The following is a 25,776-nucleotide window of genomic DNA, read 5'->3' on the forward strand; positions in this document are numbered from 1 at the left end:
AGGTGTGGCTGCCCGCACCTGTGGTCCCAGCTACTTGGGAGGCTGAGGCAGGAGAATTGCTTGAACCCGGGAGGCAGAGGCTGCAGTGAGCTGAGATCGCACCACTGCACTCCAGTCTGGGCAACAGAGTAAGACTCTGCCTCAAAAAAAAAAAAGAAAAGAATAAAAAATGAAAGACAGAACAAAGTTACTTTTCATAATGCTAGAGGGCACAACTAGAAACTACCACTAGAAGTTACAGGGAAGCCACATTTGACTCAACGTAAGGAATAACTTTCTAACAACTAGAATTTTCTAAGCAATGAATGACCTGCCTTATGAGGTAATGTGTTTTTGCATTATTAGAACTCTAAACAAAGGCTAAATGGTCACTTGGCAAAGATATATAGAACAGATTTATGTGTTAGGAGATTAAAGAGAAGCTCTTAATTGTCCTTTTCTACTTTAAGTACATATAGTTTCACAGAAAGTTTTCCACTTGCAAGGATACTAGAAAGGAAGTGGTATTTCTTTTTAAGTGTTATTATAAAAAAAAAAATGCGGCACTAAAGACATTATACTTACATTAGAATAATGGAATTGAAGGATGATTTACTTTGTTACATTCTACATCAATAATATATACATTATTGATAAAGTGAAAAGAGATAACTAACCCAATGGAGAGGATTCAAACTGAAATGGCAAGAACTACATTTGAATCTACTCCTTACTAATTTCTCTGTGTCTGATAAGAACCTGAAGAATTATACTTTTTTAAGGTTAAATACAATAAACATCTCAAAAAGGAGGACAGAAAGTACTATGCTCCCCTTTTGTGCTTCTGGCTGCACTATAATTCACATACAAATGGAGGAAAGGTGAAGAATACAGCACTCCCGCCCTTGCAATATGGTATATAAAAATCTTATGATTTTGGATGTAGGAATACTGGGCAATGGAAGTGACAGAAAAACTTATTATACTGGGTTCCTGGAAGGCAGAAGGAAGTGCCAGAGCTCTGTGAAATTTTTAGAGTAATTTGTAATGTTGAAAAAAATGAATGTCCTAAAAGACGTGCTTAAAAAACAACTTTTTAATTATGGAAATTGTCAAATATACACAAAAGTAGAAAGTGGACTCACCACTCACCTTCATCTATCAACATTTTATCAAAGCTATTTCCAGTATTTTTTGTCTGTGATTTAAAAACAAACACTAGATTTAAGGCTATTTTACCTATAAAAAATTCAGTATGAAAAGATATCCTTTCTTGCTGATAACAGCAACTATTCAGTAAATGTTAGTTGCTAGAGCTAGGTACTGTTCTATGCCTTATACCCGTATAATTTTCATGTAAGCTAAGATTTGGTATTATCCCCATTTTACAAATGAGTTTTTAATGGCTCACCCAGCCAGTAAGCAGTGGTGCCAAGATGTGAACCCAGATGTTAACTCTAGACTAGACTTTATTCTCTCAACCACTGAAGTATGCTGCCTATTCACTATAGTTATTCTAGCTATTCTTTATGGGATATAGATTGTTGTGGTAATACTGTGAGAGGAACTGCTGAATGGGGAAAAAGACTGAAAATGATGTTATAGGGTGAACGGCTGCTCTTTGCTTTTCTTGGGAAACTTTCTTTAAATGCTCCAAATGAGAGAGAAAACGTAACTGGATATCATCAGTGTCAACTGCCTAGGATATAAAAAAAGGAGTCAGCTCACAGAGGGAAAAGCAATGACATGACTAGGCCTCTTCCACAGAGCTTGAATATAGACAGATTTCTTTTAAATTTGCCCCTCCAATGGTGGGGGGAGAGGTGGAGAGGAGAGGTTTCTCTACTTCTACCAGACCTAAAATAGTTCTAGCAAAGGGATCTCTCAAGCAGAGGGCTAATAAATCAGTATATTTGGTTGCTTATGAAATATTCAGTGAAAAAAGGATAGGGGATAAAAAAATTCTTCTGACTGATGTCTCTGAGTTCTAAACCTTTCTTTCACTCATAGTCTTATAAATAAAACAAACACGAAAAACTACTACATAAGTCAGGATTTGTCAAAAGAAAGAAGAGTCTCCTCTGCAAAAGGACCAAAAATTCTCCTAAAACGCTCCCTAGTGATTTACAATAGATCTTAGAGTAATTAAACTAATTATCTTCTCTGTGGAGCTCACATAGGGCATCCTCCTTCCCCATCTTCCACTTTTCCCAAACACAAGTAGAAGGGCTCCTTCCCTGCTCCTACTGTACTTTATATGTAATTCTATCAGAACACTAATCAATATTGTAGTGTAATTATCTTCTCTGGGCTATGAATTCCCAGAGGGCCAAGACCCTATCTTACTCCTCTTTACCTTTCCAATTCCTTTTCTTCCTACCTACCACCACTGAAATACTTGAGAAAAGTTTGCAGAATGAATAAAGATGACAGAATATGGATTTTTTTTTTTTTTTTTTGAGACAGAGTCTCATTCTGTCACCCATGTTAAAGTGCGATGGCATGATCCTGGCTCACTGCAACCTCTGCCTCCCGGATTCAAGTGATTGTTGTGCCTCAGCCACCCGAGTAGCTAGGATTATAGGCATGTGCCACCACACCTGGCTAATTTTTTTTTTTCCCAAAAGAATACAATTCGGCTAATTTTTATAGTTTTAGTAGAGATGGGGTTTTGCCATGCTGGCCAGGCTGGTCTTAAATTCCTGGCCTCAAGTGACTTGCCTACCTCTGCCTCCAAAAGTGCTGAGATTACAGGCATGAGCCACCACGCCTAGCCTGGAGTGATCTTTTTAAGAAGTGATTCTTTTATCAGTATAAAACCTCCCTAACCCCTTCACCTTCAGTTCTTCCCACAAGTCTCCCCTTTAGGAGCTTTCCCATCAGCCAACAGTTCAGGCTGAATGATAACCTGGACTGTAGTCTCTTGAGAGCTGGAGAAAGAATCTAGTCACTTTGGTTTGCAATTATCTTCTAATGAAGAGGGGAGAACACAACTTGAAGGATCTGGAAGGTAGCCAAACCTTTCAAGAGCTTTTATTCAGAAGCCAAAATGCAGAATGGTATTTGAAATGCCTGCTTTTACATTTAAATGCTTGAAGGTAACAGGGAAAATAAAACATTGCAAATTTTAAAAACCACTGATTAGTAAGCAGCACCTGGTCATCCACTTCCATCATTTTTCAGACAAAAAATCCCTAGCAAAAATGTACAGGTCTGGGTTAAAGTCCTCAGGCATGAGGGAGGCACCTTTCATGTACTGTTATTAGCGTGCTTAGACCCCTCTCTAATACTGGTTAACCAAACTACTTTGAGAATTATCTAGTTAGGCAATCCCTTTAAGTGAAAATCTTTGAGTAAGGAAGTTATCTTTCTCAAGAATTTAAGAATTCTAAACAATCTCCCAGTCAGTTTAAGCTGTTACACTGGAAAGAGAAAGTTGCATCACATGTTTTTATGCCTTTCTTTGGTTACCATGTTACCTTGGTTAGTGTCCTCTGGGTCTTCTATATGAGCAATGACACTCCTGAGATAAAGCTGCTTCTGCTGTTCTAGATTTGATTGTGAAAACGTCGGAACATTAGTCCTTGAATAAAGCAAACCAGAAAAAAGAAAAACAGCCCATTAGAAACAGGAATACAGAGCTTTGTAGAGAGAAGTGATATACTGCTGATCGATTAGAACTAAGTTTCAGAGGCAAAATTATCTTTATGATCAAGAGGCAGAGAACAGTATTAGCCAAAAAAAATAAATAAATAAAATGGAGTATAGAATCGAGAAAAAAGAAGAGAAGCTGGGTGTGGTGGCTCACACATGTAATCCCAGCACTCTGGGAGTCTCAGGCAGGAGGACTGCTTGAGGCCAGGAATTTGAGACCGGCCAGGGCAACACAGCGAAACCCAATAAATTTTTTTTTTTAAATGAGCTGGACATGGCTGCATGTGCCTATAGTCCTAGCTATTCAGGAGGCTGAGGAGGGAGGATGACTTGAGTTCACGAGTTCAAGGCTGCTGTGAGCTATGATCACACCACTGCATTCCAGCTTGAAGGAAATAGATACAACCTCCTGCTAACAAGGAATAGAAAGGTGAAGATTACCTAGTCCCTAGAGAAAGAAAGAATTTGTTGAGTAACTCAAGGTTAGTCAGAAAATAGCTAACTTTCTAGACTGAAATTGAAAAGTTAAATGGGATAAAGACTGAAAAGAATCACTGTATCTGGCAATCAGCAACGGTGACCTTGGTGAAAGCAATTTCTGGCCCATACTCATACTGACTGACTGTACTGAAGAGTCAGCAGATGAGAATATTGAGATTGCAAATTTATTACTGTCCCAAGTAGCCTGAGTTGTGAGTTTCTGATATCACTTACATTGTAAACAATTCACAAGATTTCTCTCAATTATGCAAACAAAATAAAAAAATAGGAAACTGAGATTCAGGGTCGTAGTCAAAGGAAACTTTAGCCTTATTTGTAACAATTTAAATATTTATTTTATTTTTTATATAAGGTCTGTCTCCCAGGTTGGTGTGCAGTGGCATGATCTCGGCTCACTGCAACCTCTGTCCCCTCGGCTCAAGCAATCTTCCCACCTCGGTCTCCCTAGTAGCTGGGACCACAGGTGTACGCCACCACACCTGGGTATTTTTTTTTATTTGTAGTAGAGGCAGGGTCTCGCCATGTTGCCCAGATTGGTACTGAACTCCTGAATTCTAGCAATTGGCCCACCTCAGCCTCCCAAAGTACTGGGATTACAGGTGTGAGTCACTGCGCCCGGCCTAATTAAATTTTTTAAGCAAAATAAATATAATAAATGTATAAGCAAAATAAATATAAAATGTATAATCAAAAGAATTTTTTAAAATCTCACTGTAAGGAAGCTAATCTGATTCAACATTTTAAAAAAAGCTTCTCTAGTAGACTCAGTTTAAAAGGACCATGTAGAGACACTGCCATCTCCTGGCAACAAGAGAATAAATTGAAAAGGTGACACAAATTTGCAACCCCTACTAGAATTTTTTTTCGAGGGCAGTTGTATGCAACTTAGGAGAGATGACAAAATGATTTTCTACTAGTTGTATTTTAACATTTTGGTTAAAATTATCCTAACCTCTTATCATATATGTGATCAGGCTGCCCCATGCATAGAAGATATCTTACATTTGTAGTGTTTTCACTAATATGTCTATTTTGCTTTCAAAATAACCCTGTAAAGCAGCAGAGAAGGCACCATTAGCCTTATTTTATACATAAACACTGAGGTAAGAGATTAACTGACTTGCCAAAAGTCACATAGTTGGTAGTGCTGGAACTTCAAGTTTGCTTACTCCTGGAGCAGGATTTTTTTCCCTACACTAAGAGGAAACAGGAGGGGAAGAAAGAAATTGAAGAGAACCAAAAGAAGTCAGAATATTTAATTATAATTTACATTACCTGGTCTTGGTTTGTAGAACAGGAATGACTTTGCCTAGTCTTCTCTCATGGCCTTTCATCTTCCCAAAATCCTTGTTAAGAATATCCTGCTTTTTTGAGGAAAAGGAACGCAAAAGGAAAGGTGATTCTCAGTTACAAGAAAACCACTGAAAACAAGACTATTTATGGAAGTATTTTTTAACCAAAGGCTACAAAAGCATATTCGTGAACACTACTGTGTACCACGTATGACAGCAGTGCTTTAAAAACAACTGTAATCTTAAAAAAAAAAAAAAAAAGAAAAAGAAAAAAGAAACCCTGGCCAGGTGCAGTGGCTCACGCCTATAATCCCAAAACTTTGGGAGGCCAAGGCGGGTGGATTACCTGAGGTCAGGAGTTTGAGACCACCCTGGCCAACATGGTGAAACCCAGTCTCTACAAAAATACAAAAATTAGTTGGGCATGATGGTGCACATCTGTAATCCCAGCTACTCGAGAGGCTGAGACAGGAGAACTGCTTGAACCCGGGAGGCAGAAGTTGCAGTGAGCTGAGATCGTGCCACTGCACTGCAACCTGAGGGACAGAGTGAGACTCTATCTCAAAAAAAAAAAAAAAAAAAGAAACGCTATGTGGCAGGGATTATTACACTCATTTGGCAGATAGGGAATCAGGTTCAAAAAAGTTAGGTAAATTGCCCAAGATTTTTCAGCTCTTTCATGGCTGACTCAGAGATAGTGCTGTATCTTAATATATAGCATGGCAATAAAGATTGAGACATAGGCTGAAACCCAAAGACAGGAAAAATAATAGAATTACCATCTTAGTAATTATTCAACAGAGGGTAATTTAATACTATATACCAGGTGATATAAATACATTATTTCATTAATCCTTATTATACTATGAAGTATTATTTACTGCAATTTAGATAAGAAATGTGGGGAAACACAGAGGCTAAATAATTAGCCCAGGGTCACAGTGCTAGTCAGGATTAAAACCCCAATTTGTCTGAATACAAAGCTCTGCCAGATTATAACAAATGTACCACTGTGGAGTAGGATGCCCACAGCAGGGGAAGGTGTGTATGTGTGGAGATAGCGGGTATATGGAAACTCTAGCTATACATCTGAATAAAAATAATTTTATTTTCCTCTTCACCTTGAATAAAATGTACTTACTTTGTTCGATGAGCTGGAAACAACCGGAGATCTCATCTCACAACTTGACTTGTGTGAACCACCACTTCTGCAGGATGACTCCATACTAGAAGGAGTCTCTGAATGGTCTGAGATCCGAGAGAACACAGACGTAGGATTCTCACTGTCAGGTATATTTTTATCAGAGACAGCTTGTTGAAAGTTATTGTTTGAAGAAGAGAGCGGGGGCCTATCCCAGGCAGAGTTATTGGGGCTGACCCCTTCAGATTCAGTACAAAGTTTGCTTTCATTTGGGCTAAGACCATCTTCTCTCATCTCTTCTCCAAGGGAAGAGAGTTTTTCAGTATCTTTGGATGAATCAGTCTCGTCCTTATCAAGCAAAGCATCACAAACTGTTGGATTAAATGGTGCAACAGTTACTTTTATAAGATTCTTTTCTAGTACAGAGCGTCTGTTTAACGGTTTACTAGGAGTTGGTCCATGACCACTTGATGTACTTAGCTGAGGTAGTCTGAAGAGGTCAGGAGTCTCAGCTACTGGTCCCAAGCTGTACGATGAATTTTTCTCTTTGGGGCTATCAAGTAGAATTTGACTCCCTCTTTCTCCCTTCTCAACATGCCCACCATCATCTTCCCCAGAAGACTGCTCATATGATGGGTCATCTTCCTTCAACAGTGCATCAATCTCTTCCTCTGTGTAATTTACATCACCATCATCTTCTTCTCCCTCTGACAGCTCCAGCAAGGAGTCATCCAATCCATCCTCATCCAAGGAACCCCAAGAAAATGGGGCACTGTCTTTATGCAACAGAGAGGTACCAGAAGACTGTTCAGAGGGCACCCGTGAGCACATCATTTCTGGAGAAATAAGACAGTTTCACTGAGGAAGAGAAAATAACCTTATACCAACTCCAGTCCACTATATGTGGGTAATATTCTAGTATTTCAAAATCTTTGCACTATGCCTTGTAGCATAAGAAATAATTTTTTTTTTTTTTGAGACGGAGTCTCGCTCTGTCGCCCAGGCTGGAGTGCAGTGGCCGGATCTCAGCTCACTGCAAGCTCCGCCTCCCGGGTTTACGCCATTCTCCTGCCTCAGCCTCCCGAGTAGCTGGGACTACAGGCGCCCGCCACCTCGCCCGGCTAGTTTTTTGTATTTTTTAGTAGAGACGGGGTTTCACCAGGTTAGCCAGGATGGTCTCGATCTCCTGACCTCCTGATCTGCCCGTCTCGGCCTCCGAAAGTGCTAGGATTACAGGCTTGAGCCACTGCGCCTGGCCAAGAAATAATTTTAAGATATTTAACCTTAGCAGAAACATGGAAATACATGTTAGAACAATGAGATACTTTTTGCCTATCAAAATGGCAATAATTAAGATGCCATGATAATCTGGATTGGTGAGGATGTGGAGAAACAAGCATTCACACACTATCAGTAAAAGCGTAAGTCAGTATGGTATTTTGTGAAGAGTAATTTGACTATACCATTTGACCTGGCAATTTCACTTCTAGAAATCTGTCCTTCATATATACATACATGGATGTTCAAAGTAGCCAAATCCTGGAGGCAACCTAAATGTCCATTACCAAGAGAACTGTTCAGTAAATCATGGTGCGTTTGTGCTATGGAGTACTTTTCAATTATTTAAAAACACAATGAAGTAGACCTGTATGTACTATCATGGAATGATATCTACAACATACAAACAAAATAAACGTATATTATGTAAAATGTATGAATATTCAGTTTACACTTTAACACAAAACAAATATGTATTACTTTTGAAATAAAACAAAATTCGAGAACACAAGAAGGTAAATAACTGTCTTCCATACTGTGTGGAGCTGCTGGAGCAGTCTCTGCCTTTGCCACGAGACCAAATGGAAAAAGGTTTCAGTTCCTGCTAGCTGTTCCTTTCAGGAGACTTGTCAAAATGATTGACTCCCACCTTCCTGCAGGCAAAAAGAAAATTAGAGGATCTTCTCATCACTTTCAACTCTACTAATTACAAAGTCAACTGTATTATGCTTTAAGGTGCTCGATGTATTAATTTTAATCTTGATTTTTTTGTAATACCAGAAAGTTGGATTTTCTGAGTCAAGAACACCAAAGAAAAAAATCTTCAAAGAAAAAAAAATTATGCAACTAAGAGAACTAGTTTTGTTCCTCCCAACAATTTGTACTTTTTTAAGACTATCATCTACTTTAGTAGGATGAATACTGGCGTGGGAGTCCAAAGACCTGGGGGTGTAGTCCTGGTTGTATCACTAGCCAGCTCCAATAACTTGGGTATGCCACTTGACCATTTAGACTTGTTTCTTCATTTACAAAATGGGAAAGGGATGGAAAAGGGGTGCTAGGCAATGTCTAAGGTTCCACCAAAATCTAAAAATTAATCATGATCACACACACACAATTCTTTAAATACATATATAGAAAAAACGCCAAAAAAAAAAAAAGTCATTAAAGATACAAACACAAGCCTGGGCAACAAGGTAAAATGCTGTCTCTACAAAAAAAAGCAGAAAAATCGGCAGGGCATGGGGGCACACGCCTGTAGTTTCAGCTACTCATGGGGCTGAGGTGAGAGGATCACTTGAGGATGGGCGGTTGAGGCTGCAGACAGCAGTCATCGTGCTGCTGCACTCCAGCCAGGGTGACACAGCAAGGCCCTGTCTCAAAAGAAAAGTAAAAAAAAGATACAAACAAAAATTGATGACTACTATAACTTGCAGGGACCATAAAGATAGGTCAAGGTCAGACTTTGTATCATTTTACTTTTCTACTTGAATAGTTAGTTGTACAATTAAAACCTAGTTTTTAAACAGCTGATGATAGACCTAATCTATAATTATTTTCCAGATGGGAAAGGTGATAAAATGCTAGTATTTCACATATCTGAGAAGTATAAGAAATGCTTAAATACTGAACTCAGTAATTTGGAAAAGTACTGTAGCCTTGTTAACTGTAAAATTTCCCCTACTCCTTGACCCTCCATGCCACACCGAGTTTTAACTTTAGTTCATGAATTCTTTTTTTTTTTTTTTCTGAGATGGAGCCTCGCTCTGTTGCCCAGGCTAGAGTGCAGCGGCACAATCTCGGCTCACTGCAAGCTCCGCTTCCCGAGTTCATGCCATTCTCCTGCCTCAGCCTCCCAAGTAGCTGGGACTACAGGCGCTCGCCAACACACCCGGCTAATTTGTTGTATTTTTAGTAGAGATGGTCTCAATCTCCTGACCTTGTGATCCACTCGCTCGGCCTCCCAAAGCACTTGCGATTATAGGCGTGGGCCACCGCACCCAGCCTCGTTCACGCATTCTTTTAGAAGATATTTTTTGAGGTACAATCATCACACAGCACAAGCTGCGTGATATGTCTCTTTATGATTTCCAAGAAATCAAGATATAGCTCCCACTCTCATAATGTATAATATGTAATGTTTAATCTTGCTAGGGAAATAACACTTAAAATTAAGCACCAATATGAGATAATATAAAATGGTATGGACAGTAAAGTACTAGAGAAAGAGAAGGGAGGGTTTACAGAATTTTAGAACTAGAAGGGACCTAGTTAAACGTACTCATATTAGAAATGAAATAGGAGAAAAATAAATATTAAATATCTATTATAAACCAAGTGCTCTGAGACATATTCTATAACTCTTTAACCTCTCAACACAACTCTGTAAAATTAATCTTATCAAAGAAATCATTTTCCGTTGTATTTAAATTCAGAGCTGCTAAAACTTATTTTATCTTGCCAATACTGTATCCAGCAATTGTGAGAGTTATAGGTGTTGAAGCAGCTGCCTCTATGAAAAGTAATTTCTCTGCATTAGTGACTGAGTTATTTTATTTATTTTATTTCTTTAGGAAGCAGTTAGGAAAAAAGTTTACTTTTGGAAAACGTTCTTTGACTTAAGAAAGTTTATGGTTGTCAGGCACAGGTATCACAGGCACTGGGGTTAAGCAGCAACATTTCTTAGATGCCCTTTCTGAGCCACTGCCCCCAATTCTGACTCCTTACAAAATGTCTAGTTTAAGCCCTTGGTTGGCCAAATGGAGAGTTCAATAGATTTTCCCTCTTGGGAAATTAAAATTCAGAAGTATGAAGTAAGTTAACCAAGTACACATAGCTAATAATGTTAGAACAAGGATTGAAACCCAGGTCTAATTCCAAATGCAATGTTTTTCCCACTATGTCTGTGACAGACTTGCACAGGATTGGTCAGCAAATGGCAGAGCTAGAATCCAAACTCAGGCCTTCCAAATTCAGTACAATCTATAACAAACTGTGCAAGAGTAAAGACTAAAGAGGGTTTTTGGTCTCTTGGAAAAAATATTTTAAGCCACCTTAATAGGACCAATATCCTTCATAACCATTGCAATAATCAATTCCTACACGACATGACATCCAGATGCAAAAAGATGGGCTTTTCTGAGCTTATGTTCCAACAGATCTGGGAACAAAAGCATACAAAACAACACCATATATATGGTATATAGAGAGAGGAGGAGATAATTTTAATTTTTACAAATAATTTTCTTTCTGATGTTATTTCCTCTTCTGATGTTATTTCCTCTTTTTTTTTTTCTTTTTCTTTGAGACGGAGTCTCGCTCTGTCGCCCAGGCTGGAGTGCAGTGGTGTGATCTCGGCTCACTGCAAGCTCCACCTCCTGGGTTCAGGTCATTCTCCTGCCTCAGCCTCCCGAGTAGCTGGGACTGCAGGCGCCCACCACCACGCCTGGCTAATTTTTGTATTTTTAGTAGAGATGGGGTTTCACCGCGTTAGCCAGGATGGTCTCGATCTCCTGACCTCGTGATCCGCCTGCGTCGGCCTCCCAAAGTGCTGGGATTACAGGTGTGAGCCACCGCACCCAGCCATTTCCTCATTTTCAAAACTATTTATTATGAAGAATGTAAAACATATACATAAGTAACACAATAGTATAATGAACCCCACATACCCATCACTCAACCCCAACGACTATCAACTCATAGCTAATCTTGCCCCATCCACTTCCCACCTTTACCAGATTATTTTGAAGCAAATCCCAGGCATTGTATCATTTCATCTGTAAATAACAAGAATCCCTTATCATAAAATATACAGTTCAGATTTCCAATTATCTTATGTCATTTTTTTTAAGGCTAAAAAATAATCAGTATCCAAATAAGGTCCACACAATGTGACTGGCTGATAATGTCTTATGTGTATTTTAATCTAAAGATTTCAGATCTTTTCCCCTGCAATTACTTTATTAAAGAAACAATATGCGGCCGGGCGCGGTGGCTCAAGCCTGTAATCCCAGCACTTTGGGAGGCCGAGACGGGTGGATCGCGAGGTCAGGAGATCGAGACCATCCTGGCTAACACGGCGAAACCCCGTCTCTACTAAAATATATACAAAAAACTAGCCGGGCGAGTTGGCGGGCACCTGTAGTCCCAGCTACTTGGGAGGCTGAGGCAGGAGAATGGCGTAAACCCAGGAGGCGGAGCTTGCAGTGAGCTGAGATCCGGCCACTGCACTCCAGCCTGGGCAACAGAGCGAGACTCCGTCTCAAAAAAAAAAAAAAAAAAAACAATATGCAAGATGGCTTACGCCTGTAATCCCAGCACTTTGGGAGGCTAAGTTGGGTGATCACTTGAGGCCAGGATTTCGAGACCAGCCTGACCAACATGGCGGAACCCCATTTCTACTAAAAATACAAAGAAAATTTAGCTGGGCATGGTGGCATGGGCCTGTAGTCCCAGCTATTCAGAAGGCTGAGGCAGGAGAATCGCTGAAACCCAGGAGGCGGAGGTTGCAGTGGGCAAAGATTGCACCACTACACTCCAGCCTGGGTGACAGAGTGAAACTCTATCTCAAAAAAAAAAAGAAAAGAAAAAAGAAACAGGCCAGGCGTGGTGGTTCACACCTGTAATCCTAGCATTTTGGGAAGCCAAGGGGGGGGATCACGAGGTCAGGAGTTTGAGACCATCTGGACCAACATGGTGAAACCCCATCTCTGCTAAAAATACAAAAAATAGCTGGGCTTGGCCTATAATCCCAGCTACCCCGGAGGCTGAGGCAGGGGAACTGCTTGAACCCGGGAGGCGGAGGGTGTAGTGAGCCCAGATCATGCCACTGCACTCCAGCCTGGGCAACACAGCAAGAGTCAGTCTCAAAAAACAACAACAAAAAAATCACAATACCACGTATTATGTATGGTATTATGTATGGATACATATATCACAAAATTATTATAATACGCATGAATGGCCAGAGTTTAGGATGGTCTCGATCTCCTGACCTTGTGATCCACCCGCCTCAGCCTTCCAAAGTGCTGGGATTACAGGCGTGAACCACCATGCTCCACCAACATTTTATTTCTTAAGAAAACAATATCTCATCTTAGGCTACATGACAATAAATAAATAAGGGAAAAAAAATAGCAAGAAGAGACCTGAAACAAAGATGGCAACCTAAGATAAAGCAGTATGGTAGGTATAATAATGTTCACTATTATGTTACTTTTATACGGTTAAATTATTGTTATTTTTTTGACACAGGGTCTCAGGTTTGTTGCTCAGGCGGAAAACGGCGGTGTGATCATAGCTCACTGCAGCCTTAAACCCTGGGGCTGCTGGGACTACAGGTGCATGCCACTATACCAGGCTAATTTTTTATTTTTATTTTTTGTGGAGACATAGTTTTATTATGTTGCCCAGGCTGGTGTGGAACTCCTGGAGTCAAGCAATTCTTCCGCATAGGTTTTCCAAAGTGCTGGGATTACAGGCATTGAGCCACCATACCCAGCCACTATACTTTTTGATATGCTTGAAACAATAAAAACATTTTAAAATTATGAAGTCAATGGGAAAGATACAATGATTACACTCTGTGAAGTATCAAATATCCTCAAATATCACAGTACCTACCTGATAGGGTTGTGGCAAGAATTAAATGAGATCATGAACATAAATTTAGCACACTAGAGGCATGACATAAGAGACAAATAACTGGCCGGGCGCAGTGGCTCAAGCCTGTAATCCCAGCACTTTGGGAGGCCGAGACGGGCGGATCACGAGGTCAGGAGATCGAGATCACCCTGGCTAACACGGTGAAACCCCATCTCTACTAAAAAATACAAAAAACTAGCCAGGCGAGGTGGCGGGTGCCTGTAGTCCCAGCTACTCGGGAGGCTGAGGCAGGAGAATGGCGGGAACCCGGGAGGCGGAGCTTGCAGTGAGCTGAGATCCGGCCACTGCACTCCAGCCTGGGCGACAGAGCGAGACTCCCTCTCAAAAACAAATAAATAAATAAATAAATAAAGAGACAAATAACTGGTGGCCATAGTTATTATTTCACCCCACCACCAACCATCATTGCCCTGACCCCTGGTGTCTTAAGAGAAGCATAAGGCCAGGTGTGGAGGCTCACGCCTGTAATCCTAGCACTTTGGGAGGCCGAGATGGGCAGATAACCTGAGGTCAGGAGTTCGAGACCAGCCTGGCCAACATGGTGAAACCCCGTCTCTACTAAAAATACAAAAATTGGCCAGGCGTGTGGTGCACGTCTGTAATCCCAGCTACTTGGGAGGCTGAGGCAGCAGAATCGCTGCAACACAGGAGACAGAGGTTGCAGTGAGCTGAGATTGCGCCACTGCACTCCTGCCTGGGTGACAGAGGGAGACTCCATCTCAAAAAAAAAAGCATAGTAACAGTAGGAGAAAAGAGTGCTAAACTGGTAGGGAACTTCCCCTAGACCCTGCCTGAAATTATCTAATATACTCTACTCTCATGTAGTTTAATCCAGCATTCAATCATATTGTCACTAAAGACCAGACTAGGTAGACATCTGAAATATTAGGCAAATTATGCAAATTAATGTTCACTGAACTATCCTTTACAGAGGTACTGGACCTCAGCAATTCACTTCAAATCTCTGAACCTCAACACAGATGAGAACACGCATCTAAAAAGGGGGTAAATACTGTTAACTTCAAACAGATTATCATGAGAAAAAAGAGGATGTTTATGAAAGTCCTATAAACCTAAAAGTTCTATACCAAAAAAACCTGGTATTTAATGAATGTGCAAGGGGGGAAATCCTCAGATAAAACTGAAGTTCTTCAGTGAAATTCCAAAGACAGCCTTACTTATTACTTCTCTGTCAAAAGATGGCTTGCTTACTTCTCTGTCTACCATTCTTGGTACTTGTCTGGTAACCTCCACTTAAAATATAGGGATCCCTTTTTTTTTTTTTTTTTTAATTTTTGAGACAGGGTCTCACTCAATCACCCAGGCTGGAATGCAGTGGCATGATCTGGGCTCACTGCAACCTCTGCCTCCTAGGTTCAAGCGATTCTCATATGTCAGCCTCCCAGCAGCTGGGATTACAGGCGTCCACCATGCTCGGCTAATTTTTGTATTTTCAGTAGAGATGGGGTTTTGCTATGTTGGTCAGTCTGGTCTTGAACTCCTGGCCTCAAGCAATCCTCCGGCCTCGGCCTCCCCAAGGGCCGGGATTACAGGCGTAAGCCAGCATGCCTGGCCATATCCCTTTATTTTTAAGGGAAGAATATTTTTCCGATCTCCTAATTCTATCTCTTAGTTCCTCTACACCCCATCCTTTCTGTGACCCCATTCTGTCCTTCCACATCTCTCTCACCTGTCCACCCCCTTCTTCACACTTCAGTTTACCACCCCCTCTCTCTGTTCTCGAACCTCCTGGTTGCAACCTCAGAAACTGGTTCCCTTTCTATTTTTATTTCACCTCAGAAAACCTACTGCCTTCGAGCACAAAGCCTTACTTTATTGAGGCCACTAAAACTGCAACACCAGACGCAAACCCACATCCTCTTTCAAGCTCGAAAGTCAAGACCATTACCAAGCAGGGTCTGACAGGTACAGCCAAGGGCAGAGATTATTTCCAATGGACAAGACCTCCCCCTGGCCTTTGATTTCCAACCTTTCCCAAATGCAATACATGCGAAGCACACAGCACAAAACGCACTCAGCAGGCTTTGTTATCACTCCATAAAATACATACAACATTTACAAAAAATCAAAATGAACTCAAATTATCTGTAACAGTTTTGCAAATTCCTTCGAAGTAACTAAAAACACCGCAGGACGGAAAAAACAACCCAGGGCTGCAAATCTTTGCTTTAGGTAACATTTCACTAGATGAGGGTGCCAGGATTCTCCTCCCACATGGGCACAGAGAACAGATTTGCTAAGCTGAAGCAACAGGTTTCTTTTAAAAAAGAAAATGTGCTTTAAAACACTTCAGGCAGGTCTGCTAGAGCTTGGAGTCCCTAATAAATACACAAAACACTGGAGATCAGGTTAGGGCAGGCGGTGGGCAATTCAACCACTTCTAGGATCTTTCCAAGACCCACCGAGGTGCTGCTTTCCCTCTTGCCCTAGAAGTAACTGGTGACGCCGCCTCCAGCCCTTGAGGACCCGGAGAAAGGGTGGCCTAGGCCCAACCTTTGGAGGATACTGCCTTGGCTCTCTCTCACAAACGCAACGGCCTGAGACGGTGTCGCCCTCCAGGAAGGCCCTTTGCATCTCCCTCCTCCGGAGACACCACGAATTCCCGCCTCCCGGCGGAAAGCGGGAGAAGAGAGGGTTTTCTCCCCGCCCCTCCCCCAGTAGGGGCACACCCGCCCCTCAGCAGGCCTGGGCTTTGCGCTCCTCTCCCGGGAACCACCGTTCTCAGATCTCCCCGGGGAGTGGGCCGTCCTCTTCCTGCCCCTACCCGCGAGACGCGGCAGAAAAGCCCGCGGCTATCTTCCCGCCAGCAACAGCCTCCCGCCAAGCCGGCCGGGACAGAGGCGGCCCCCACCCCCACTGGGCAGGGACTGCAGACGGCGCTCCCCGACTCTCAGACGACCAGGGAGCTTCCCTTTTCCTCAGCGGGGTGAGGGGCATCTGTCGCCCGCCGACTTGGAGGTGGGGGGCAGGGACATTCCCTCGCCATCACCTCAGGAGCTAGACTGCTTCTCGCCGCAGGGCGTGGGCCTCCCAATCCCTCCAAGGGGCGGACGGCGTGCGCAACCCCCTGGAGAAGCAACAGGCGCCCCCATCCCCCTCCAAGCCGGGTAACGCCGACCCCCCTCGTCCCTCCCGCTCTTCACCTCGGGAAGCCGGGCCAAAGCCTGGGCGAACGACTGCGCCTCACTCCGCCCCCTGCGCCATTTTATCGCCCCCTCCCCGACCTCCCCCAACCCGAGTCCGCCGGGCCAACGCCAGGGGGAGGGCAAACCAGCAGTGATTGGCAGGAAACCGTCCCGCCTCTAGGAGGGTTGTGCCCCGCGCAGGCGCTTCAGCCCCGCCCTCCGCACCGCCTACCGTGCCCGCCGGCTCCACCTTTTCCCGTCTCATCGACCTGCTCGACTCTCCGCTGCTCCTCACTTTTTCCGGCTACTGCCGGGCGGGGAGGGGTCCAGGCCGAGCAAGCGGAGCGCCGAGCCCAGCTGATGCAACCTGGCTGGACTCGCGTGACAGTTCCCGGCACGCGGCGGCGACGGTGACCCAGGAAGGGGCTCTGGTGCCGGGCTGAGCAGGGGAAGCAGGGGTAGCGGAGCCATGGGGGACGCTCCCAGCCCTGAAGAGAAACTGCACCTTATCACCCGGAACCTGCAGGTCAGGCCTGGGGGTTGGAAATGCGCCATTGGGGACTAGGAGCCCGAGGTTCAGTGATTTTGAGCCCCATTACAGGGTTCTAAGTATGTGGGGCCGGGGTCTCGGCGCTGGGACAGCTCTGAGAGAGACTGTAGATCTCACTGCTGGTCGGTCAGTCAATCAAGCAGCCCTTCCCTGGGTTCCACAAGCACAGCGGGCTCATCTCTTCCGTCCAGTTACCTTGTGTTGGAGCCAATCTTTGAATCCAGGATTCCCACTCCACCACCCTATTAAGTGCCAGACCTGGTGCTTAGTCGCTGGGGATACGTCAAGGGCCTGCCAGAGCTTGTCTGAAGGGGATCAGACGTTAAAAATGACCCATTACGGTTCAAGTAAGTACTGGAGGATGCTATACTGGGAGCTTTAAAAGGAAAAAGAGAAGGGAAGCCTTCCCTGAGGAAGTGACCTCTAAACTGCGCCTTAAAGGTAATGGATCCCCCACTCCTCATATGTTACGATTGTTACAAAGAACTACGGGAGTAGAAGTTAACCAGAGGAAGAATGGAAGAATGATGAGGGAGAGCATTTCAGATGGAGGGAACAGAAATTGTGGCTAATTTAGCTGGAGTGGAGTGAGCAAAGTTATGCGGAAGCACTTAAATATTTATATTGCTTATTCCCTTAACTTTTTCAGGCTTCTGACTATTGTCACCTTATCAGGGAGGCATTATTTCCGACCACTTTATTTAAATAACAAACCCTCTGGCACCAGAACTGCCCCATCCCTTGCTCTGCCTTTTTTTTCTGTTATTATTTCTACATGCTATACATTTTATTTGTTTATTTGTTTAGGAGAGGTAGGCAGGGTCCAAGTCACGGGGGCCTTTCAGGCCTTATTCTGTTCAATTTTAAATTGTGCTTTCTTCAAAGAGCAGTGATACATCAGTTGGGCCACAGCCTGCTCTTTTTTTTTTTTTTTTTTGAGATGTAATTCACATACTGTAAAATTCACCCTTTTAAAGTGTACAATTCAGTGGGTTTTAGTATGTTCACAAGATTGTGCAACCATCACACTAATCTAATAAAACTTGCACCCATTAGCAAACGCTACCTATTACCCACTACTCCTAGCCTTAGGGAAACACTAATCTACTCTCTGTCTCCAGGTATTTGCCTATTCTGGGCATTTCCTGTGAGTAGAATCATACAATATGTGTCTTGCTGCGGCTGACTTTTTGCACTTAGCATAATGTTTTCAAAGTTCATGCATGTATTTGCACCTAATAGAACCTCGTTCCTTTTATTGTTTTGTTTTGTTTTTGAGACAGAGTCTAGCTCTGTCGCCCAGGCAGGAGTGCAGTGGCGCGATCTCAGCTCACTGCAAGCTCCGCCTCCCGGGGTCCACGCCATTCTCCTGCCTCAGCCTCCCGAGTAGCTGGGACTACAGGCGCCCGCCACCACGCCCGGCTAACGTTTTGTATTTTTAATAGACGGGGTTTCACCGTGTTAGCCAGGATGGTCTCCATCTCCTGACCTCGTGATCCACCCGCTTCGGCCTCCCAAAGTGCTGGAATTACAGGCGTGAGCCACCGCGCCCGGCCGAACGTCATTCCTTTTTATGGTTGAATGATACTCTGATGTATGGGTATACATTTTGTTTTTCCATTCATCGGTTGATGGACATTTGGGTTATTCCATTCACAACTTAGTCTTAACCAAAGGTTTTTGCATGCTTCCCTTAGCTAGATTCTTTGTTTCCTATTCTCTCTCCATAAAATAGTGCTGGTTGGAGACTAAAAATACACGAATTAGAATTTACTCAATTGGGTTTTTTGTTTTGGGGTTTTTTTTTTTTTTGAAACGGAGTTTCGCTCTTGTTGCCCAGGCTGGAGTGCAATGGCACAGTCTCAGCTCACTGCAACCTCTACCTCCCGGGCTCAAGCGATTCTCCTGCCTCAGCCTCCTGAGTAGCTGGGATTACAGACGTGTGCCAACACGCCGGGCTAATTTTTGTATTTTTAGTAGAGACGGGGTTTCACCATGTTGGCCAGGCTGGTCTCAAATTCCTGACCTCAAGTTATCCGCCAAAGTCGGCTTCCCAAAGTGCTGGGATTACAGGCGTGAGCCACCGCACCCGGCCTCACTCAGGTTTTAAAGGGTAAGTAATGTGACATCTCCCTGGATGGTGAGAACCCTCCAAGTGTCCACATAGTCAGGATGCTCTTGAGCATGCGGGATCAGCTACCAAAAGACTTGGAGCACAGGATTTTAACAAGTCCTGGTAATACATGATTCAAACCAGCAGTCTATCATGGTTTCTAATAGCCTCCAAAACTGTAACTTGAGGAAACACTACAGCCTCTTATCAGGGGTATACTGGCCTCTTAGAATTTTTTCAATACTGTCATAGGACAAAAAGAAATCATTAAAGGTTTGTAAAAAGGAAAATGAGTTTTAAAGAAGTTTTTGAGTTTTAAAGACTATCTCTGGCTACCTTTTAGAACATGGATTGGAGTTGCCAGGCACAGTGGCTCATGTCTGTAATCCCAACAGTTTGGGAGGCCCACGCGGGCAGATCACTTGAGGTCAGGAGTTGAAGACCAACCTGGCCAACATAGTGAAACCCCATCTCTACTAAAAATACAAAAATTTATCGGGCATGGTGGCGGGCACCTGTAATTCCAGCTACTTGGGAGACTGAGGCAGGAGAATTGTTTGAACCCGGGGGCAGAGGTTGCAGTGACTCAAGATTGCATCACTGCCCTCCAGCTTGGGTGACAGAGCAAGACTCCGTCTCAAAAAAATAAAAAAAAGAACATGGATTGGAAGGAGTAAGAGTAGATTTGGGAGACCTGTTAGGAGACTATTACAGTAATCCTGGTGTGATGTGATGGGGCCTGGATTTGGGTGGTGATGTAGAGGCAGAGAGAAATAGGAGGGTTGAAGAGCAGTTTTGGAGTCCTTGAACAACTCTAAATGATGGTACCATTTACTGAACTAGGAGTGAAACTATCAGTGAAAAAGATGGTTGGGGAGTGAAGTAAGAAGTCAAGAGCATGAGTTTTATTTTGAACACGTTGAGTTTGAATGATTGGGTTGATAACAAGAACATGGTTCTGTATATGGGCGTGAGCAGGAGATTTGGGAGTTACTGGCTCACAGTGGTAATTGAAGCAACTGAAGAGGATCAGTTAAAGAGACTGTAGAGTAAGAAGATAAAAGACCAGAGCCCCAAGGATTGCTAATATTTATTGACTAGGAAAAATAAGAACAGTTGCAAAGAAATCTAAGCAGGCAGAGAAGAGGAAAACTAAGAGAATAAAATAAAGGAGACCAAAAGAGGAGAGTGCTTCTGAGAGGGAGTGAGGACTAAAAAATACTCATTGAATTTAGCAACATGAAGGTCCTCTGTGATCTTAGCAAGTTTATGTGTGATGTGATATGGAATTTAGTGGTATGATGTGGTATGGAATTCAAATTGGAATGGGAGATTAGGAAATGGAGACCAAAAGAAGAGACAACTGTTTCAAGAAATTGGCTATGAAAGGAAGGAGAGTGAGTTAGAGGTATGTAAACCAAAAAGTATCTGAGGCCAGGTGTAGTGGCTCACACCTATAATCCCAGCACTTTGGGAGGCTGAGGCAGGTGGATCATTTGAGGTCAGAAGTTGAGACCAACCTGACCAACATGGTGAAACCCCATCTCTACTAAAAATACAAACAATTAGCTGAGTGTGGTGGTGCACGCCTGTAACGTCAGCTACTCTGGAAGCTGAGGCAGAAGAATCACTTGAACCCCAGAGGCGGAGGTTGCAGTGAGCAGAGATCACAGCACTGCACTCCAGCCTGGGTGACAGAGTGAGACTCCATCTTAAAAAAACAAAAAGTATCCGAGACAAGTCTCAATGAATTTAGAGGTTTCTTTTGCTAAGGTTAAAGACCATGGCACCTGACACAGCCTTAGTAAGTTCTGAGAACATGTGTCCAAGGTGGTTGGGTTACAGCTTCGTTTTATACATTTTGGGGAGACAGAAGTTACAGGCAAAAACATAAATCAATACAAGTAAGGTATACATTGGTTTGCCCAGAAAGGGGGTGGGAGTTCTAGGTTATAGGTGGATTCAAAGATTTCCTGATTGGCAATTGATTGAAAGAGTTAAACTCTGCCTGAAGAGTTGAAGTCAGCTGAGTTAAGATAAGGAGGGTTGTGGAAGCCATGGTTGGTTTTTTTTTTTTTTTTGAGACATAATCTTGTTCTTGTTGCCCAGGCTGGAGTGCAATGGTGCAATATTGGCTCACTACAATCTCCGCCTTCCAGGTTCAAGCGATTCTCCTGTCTCAGCCTCCTGAGTAGCTGGGGTTACAAGCACCTGCCACCATGCTCTGCTAATTTTTGTATGCTTAGTAGAGACAGGGTTTTGCCATGTTGGCCAGGCTGGTCTCGAACTCCTGACCTCGTGATCCACCTGCCTTGGCCTCCCAAAGTGCTGGGATTACAGGCCTGAGCCACTGTACCCAGCTGAAGCCAGGGTTCTTGTCATGTAGATAAAGCCTCCAGGTAGCTGGCTTCAGAGAGAATTGATGGTGAATGTCTGTTATCTGACCTTAAAAGGTGTCAGACTCTCCAGAAAAGACTTAGTATGGGTAGGAGATTTCTCTACAGAACGCACATTTCCCCCCACAAGAGACAGTTTTGCAGGGTCATTTCAAAATATGTCAAATAAATATCTTTTGGGGTAAAATACTTTGATTTCCTTTAGGGTCTGCTATCTGTCTTGTGGTGCTATACCAGAATCAGGTTGGAATTTGGTATCTTATTGCTACAGAGAGTTTGTTTTGTCAGTCTTACTATCTGTGTTTTAATGTTCATGCTGGTCAGTTGTGCCTAAACCCCAGAGGATCACTAGGTGGGGTGGCGCACGCCTATAATCCCAGCACTTTGGGAGACTGAGGCCAGAGGATCACTTGTGTCCAAGAATTCAAGATCAGCCTGGGCAACATAGTGAGACTTCTCTACTACCAAAAAAACTAGCCAGGCATACATGCGCTGGTAGCCCCAAGCTACTAGGAAGGCTGAAGTGGGAGGATTGTTGAGCCTGGAGGTCGAGGCTGCAGTGAGCTGTGTTTGCACAACTGGACTCCAGCCAGGGCAGCATAGCAAGATCTTGTCTCAAAAAAATAAGTGAATAAATATACTCCAAAGGGAGAAAGATATAATGAGGCAAGTCAGACCCTTCCTTCCTGCGTTGGCCTGAACTAGTTTTTTAGGTTTCTTTGGGATCCCGTTGGCCAAAATGTGGAGTCCATTCCATCAGTTGGGGGGCTTAGAGTTTAGTTTTGGTTTACAGGTAGCTACAGGCAAAGATGCAGTTAGGGGCATGTCCCCACTCCCCAGCATCGGGGCTTATACTAGCAGCAGCATCAACTTTACATTGGCTCTCCATGTTGTAACTGAGCAAGTTATATAGAAACGCCACACTCTGAGATGAATTCAGGAGTCCTTTATTAGCCAGCGACTGAGAGACGGCTAGTGCTCAAAATTCTCTCGGCCCTGAAGAAGGGGCTAGATTTTCTTTTATACTTTGGTTTAGAAAGGGGAGGGGGAGCCTAGCTGAAATAATCTTACAGAAGTAAAACAGGCAAAAAAGTTAAAAAGACAAATGGTTTATACTTTGGTTTAGAAAGGGGAGGGGGAGCCTAGCTGAAGTAATCTTACAGGAGTAAAACAGGCAAAAAAGTTAAAAAAAAAAAAATGGTTATGGGAAAACAAACAGTTCCAGGTGCAGGGGCTTTAAATCCATCACAAGGTGATAGACGCGGAGGCTTTGGGTACCATCAACCAGACACAAATGCGGGGGCTTAGGGTACTATCAACCGGGTGAATTCCTGGGAACTGCAATATAGCTTGCCACAGTATCTTATCAGTTAATTGCATTCTTTGATGTACTGGGAGTCAGCTTGCACAAGTTAAGTCCTTGAGGAAGGGGGTGGGTAAGAGGCTGCAAGGGGCTGCAAGTGAAGGAGCCAAAATGGAGTTTGTCTGGCTCTCTCAGTGAAGGGAGAGTCAATTCAGATTAAAACAAGGTAGGGTATCACATCCACACTGAGAGCATGGCTGGACCTCCTTGATGGCTCTGAGCCTGGATCTCCAGTGACACATCCTTTTGTTTTCCTTGTTACACGGTAAAGGATGAGCAAGGTGGGACACCGACATTAAACTAACTCTTCTGCTTCCACAACAGGAGGTTCTGGGGGAAGATAAGCTGAAGGAGATACTGAAGGAGCGGGAACTTAAAATTTACTGGGGAACAGCAACTACGGGCAAACCACATGTGGCTTACTTTGTGCCCATGTCAAAGATTGCAGACTTCTTGAAGGCAGGATGTGAGGTAAGAACTAATGCTATTATAAGCCCTTGGGGAATGACCCAAAGGAGACCCCAGAGAGACTTAACAAGGACAGGGTGGGGCTGGAGGAGATAGGTTGGAGGTAACTGGACAAATTCACATTTTGGTAGCCCCTTATCTCTTATCCAGGTAACAATTCTGTTTGCGGACCTTCACGCATACCTGGATAACATGAAAGCCCCATGGGAACTTCTAGAACTCCGAGTCAGTTACTATGAGAATGTGATCAAAGCAATGCTGGAGAGCATTAGTGTGCCCTTGGAGAAGCTCAAGTTCATCAAAGGCACTGATTACCAGCTCAGCAAGTAAGTGCTTGATCATCCACCCTCCTTGTGGCTCTGGTGCTGCTAGCTAATTACAGGCCTGTGGAGTCCAGGCATTCTTTACATTTAAATTAGAAGCTGTCTGGCGTGACCTATTAAGAACCGTTTAAAACTTTATACTCATTGTCCTTGTAATTCATCCATCAGAAGTGTACTGACTAGTAAATGCCTTAATACTGTCGTATTGGCCGGGCGTGGTGGCTCAAGCCTGTAATCCCAGCACTTTGGAAGGCCGAGATGGGCGGATCACAAGATCAGGAGATCGAGACCATCCTGGCTAACATGGTGAAACCCCGTCTCTACTAAAAAATACAAAAAACTAGCCGGGCGAGGTGGCAGGCGCCTGTAGTCCCAGCTACTCGGGAGGCTGAGGCGGGAGAATGGCGTGAACCCGGGAGGCGGAGCTTGCAGTGAGCTGAGATCCGGCCACTGCACTCCAGCCTGGGCAACAGAGCGAGACTCCATCTCAAAAAAAAAAAAAAAAAAAAAAACAATACTGTCGTATTTGCTGGAAATACAAACATAACCATAACAAAGTCCTTGGCCTTGCAGAACTCACAGCATATGGGAGAGTGATTGTGAACAATTCAGCCTCCCTTTCTCTTCCAGCCTCAGCAAATAATAAGAAAAGAAAAGTGAAAGAAAAATATTTCACTTATTTTTCACCACCCCAACAATTGTTATTACTTTTTATCTTTGTGAGTTTTGTTCATATTTGGTATGTTAGCATAGATATTTCATGTTGTGATGTTTAACTTACTCTTTCTTTCTTTCTTTCTTTTTTTTTTTTTTTTTTGAGATGGAGTTTCGCTTTCGTTGCCCAGGCTGGAGTGCAATGGCGCAGTCTTTTCTCACTGCAACCTCCGTCTTCTGGGTTCAAGTGATTCTCCTCCCTCAGCCTCCCAAGTAGCTGGGATTACAGGCATGCACCACCACACCCAACTAATTTAGTATTTTTAGTAGAGACAGGGTTACTCCATGTTGGTCAAGCTGGTACTGAACTCCCAACCTCAGGTGACCCTCCCGCCTCGGTCTTTCAAAGTGCTGGGATTACAGGCATGAGCCATTGCCCCCGACCTAACTTACTCTTTCTTTTTTTTTATTTTTATTTATATTTTTTGAGACCGAGTCTTGCTCTGTCACCCAGGCTGGAGTACAGTGGCGTGATCTCACCTCAGTGCAAGCTCCGCCTCCCGACTTCACACCATTCTCCTGCCTCAACCTCCGAGTAGCTGGGACTACAGGCACCCACCACCTCGCTCGGTTAATTTTTTTGTATTTTTAGTAGAGATGGGGTTTCACCATGTTAGCCAGGATGGTCTCGATCTCCTGACTTTGTGATCCGCCTGCCTCAGCCTCCCAAAGTGCTGGTATTACAGGTGTGAGCCACCATGCCTGGCCTAACTTACTCTTTCTTAAGTAATTCCCCCATGCTCCCTCATTGTCTTCACATTTAAAAATTTTTAAAACCTCAGATATGCATGTATAAGTACATAGCACTCTATTAGTCACTTTTGCATTTAAACCCTTAGAACAACTTTTTAAAATGAGCATTATTTTGTCCTGTTTCACAGATAAGGAAATTAATTCAGATTTAACTTTCCCAAGTTTATATATCTAGTAAGTAAATGAATCAGGATGTGAACCCAGATCTCTTGCTTACTAGTAGATTTCTCTTTTTACTGCATCTAATATAATTTTCTTTACCATTCCCCACTATTGATACATTTAGGGCTTTAAATAAAGCATATAGGCTGGGCAGGGTGGCTCATGTCTATAATCTGAGCACTTTGAGAGGCCAAGCTAGGAGAATTGCTTGAGGCCAAGAGTTCAAGACTACCCTGGCCAACATAGCAAGTCCCCATCTCTCAAAAAAAGAAAAGAAAG

At 43.3% G+C, this 25,776-nt stretch overlaps 2 protein-coding genes across 11 annotated transcripts in view; one reads left to right on the forward strand and one right to left on the reverse strand.

The window, feature by feature from the left end:
• S100PBP (S100P binding protein) overlaps nt 1-16,968 on the reverse strand; it is a 42,253-nt gene extending 25,285 nt beyond the window's left edge. For 2 of the 8 annotated variants that reach the window (XR_004440979.1, XM_033227259.1), the window contains exons 1-5: nt 16,674-16,795; nt 8,382-8,498; nt 6,568-7,403; nt 5,410-5,498; nt 3,459-3,562 (exon numbers count right to left, since the gene is read on the reverse strand). Coding sequence is in view for 7 of the 8 variants with exons in the window: in XM_033227259.1 (XP_033083150.1) it covers nt 3,459-3,562; nt 5,410-5,498; nt 6,568-7,401 (1,027 nt within the window). In the remaining variant the exon portion in view is untranslated. Of the gene's footprint in view, nt 1-3,458; nt 3,563-5,409; nt 5,499-6,567; nt 7,404-8,325; nt 8,499-16,519; nt 16,653-16,673; nt 16,809-16,887 lie in introns of those variants that run through there. The other 6 variants (XM_033227255.1, XM_033227253.1, XM_033227258.1 and 3 more) reach the window with 6 other exon arrangements.
• The window catches only part of YARS1 (tyrosyl-tRNA synthetase 1), a 45,559-nt gene continuing 35,998 nt past the window's right edge, over nt 16,216-25,776 (forward strand). The window contains exons 1-4 of one of the 3 annotated variants that reach the window (XM_033227250.1): nt 17,004-17,181; nt 17,397-17,552; nt 23,402-23,548; nt 23,696-23,871. In XM_033227250.1, the coding sequence (XP_033083141.1) occupies nt 23,510-23,548; nt 23,696-23,871 (215 nt within the window). In that variant the 5' untranslated portion in view covers nt 17,004-17,181; nt 17,397-17,552; nt 23,402-23,509. Of the gene's footprint in view, nt 17,182-17,396; nt 17,553-23,401; nt 23,549-23,676; nt 23,872-25,776 lie in introns of those variants that run through there. The other 2 variants (XM_033227249.1, XM_033227252.1) reach the window with 2 other exon arrangements.

This window comes from Trachypithecus francoisi, unplaced genomic scaffold (assembly GCF_009764315.1).
Source record: "Trachypithecus francoisi isolate TF-2019V2 unplaced genomic scaffold, Tfra_2.0 Lachesis_group12, whole genome shotgun sequence".
NCBI classification, from domain to species: domain Eukaryota; kingdom Metazoa; phylum Chordata; class Mammalia; order Primates; family Cercopithecidae; genus Trachypithecus; species Trachypithecus francoisi.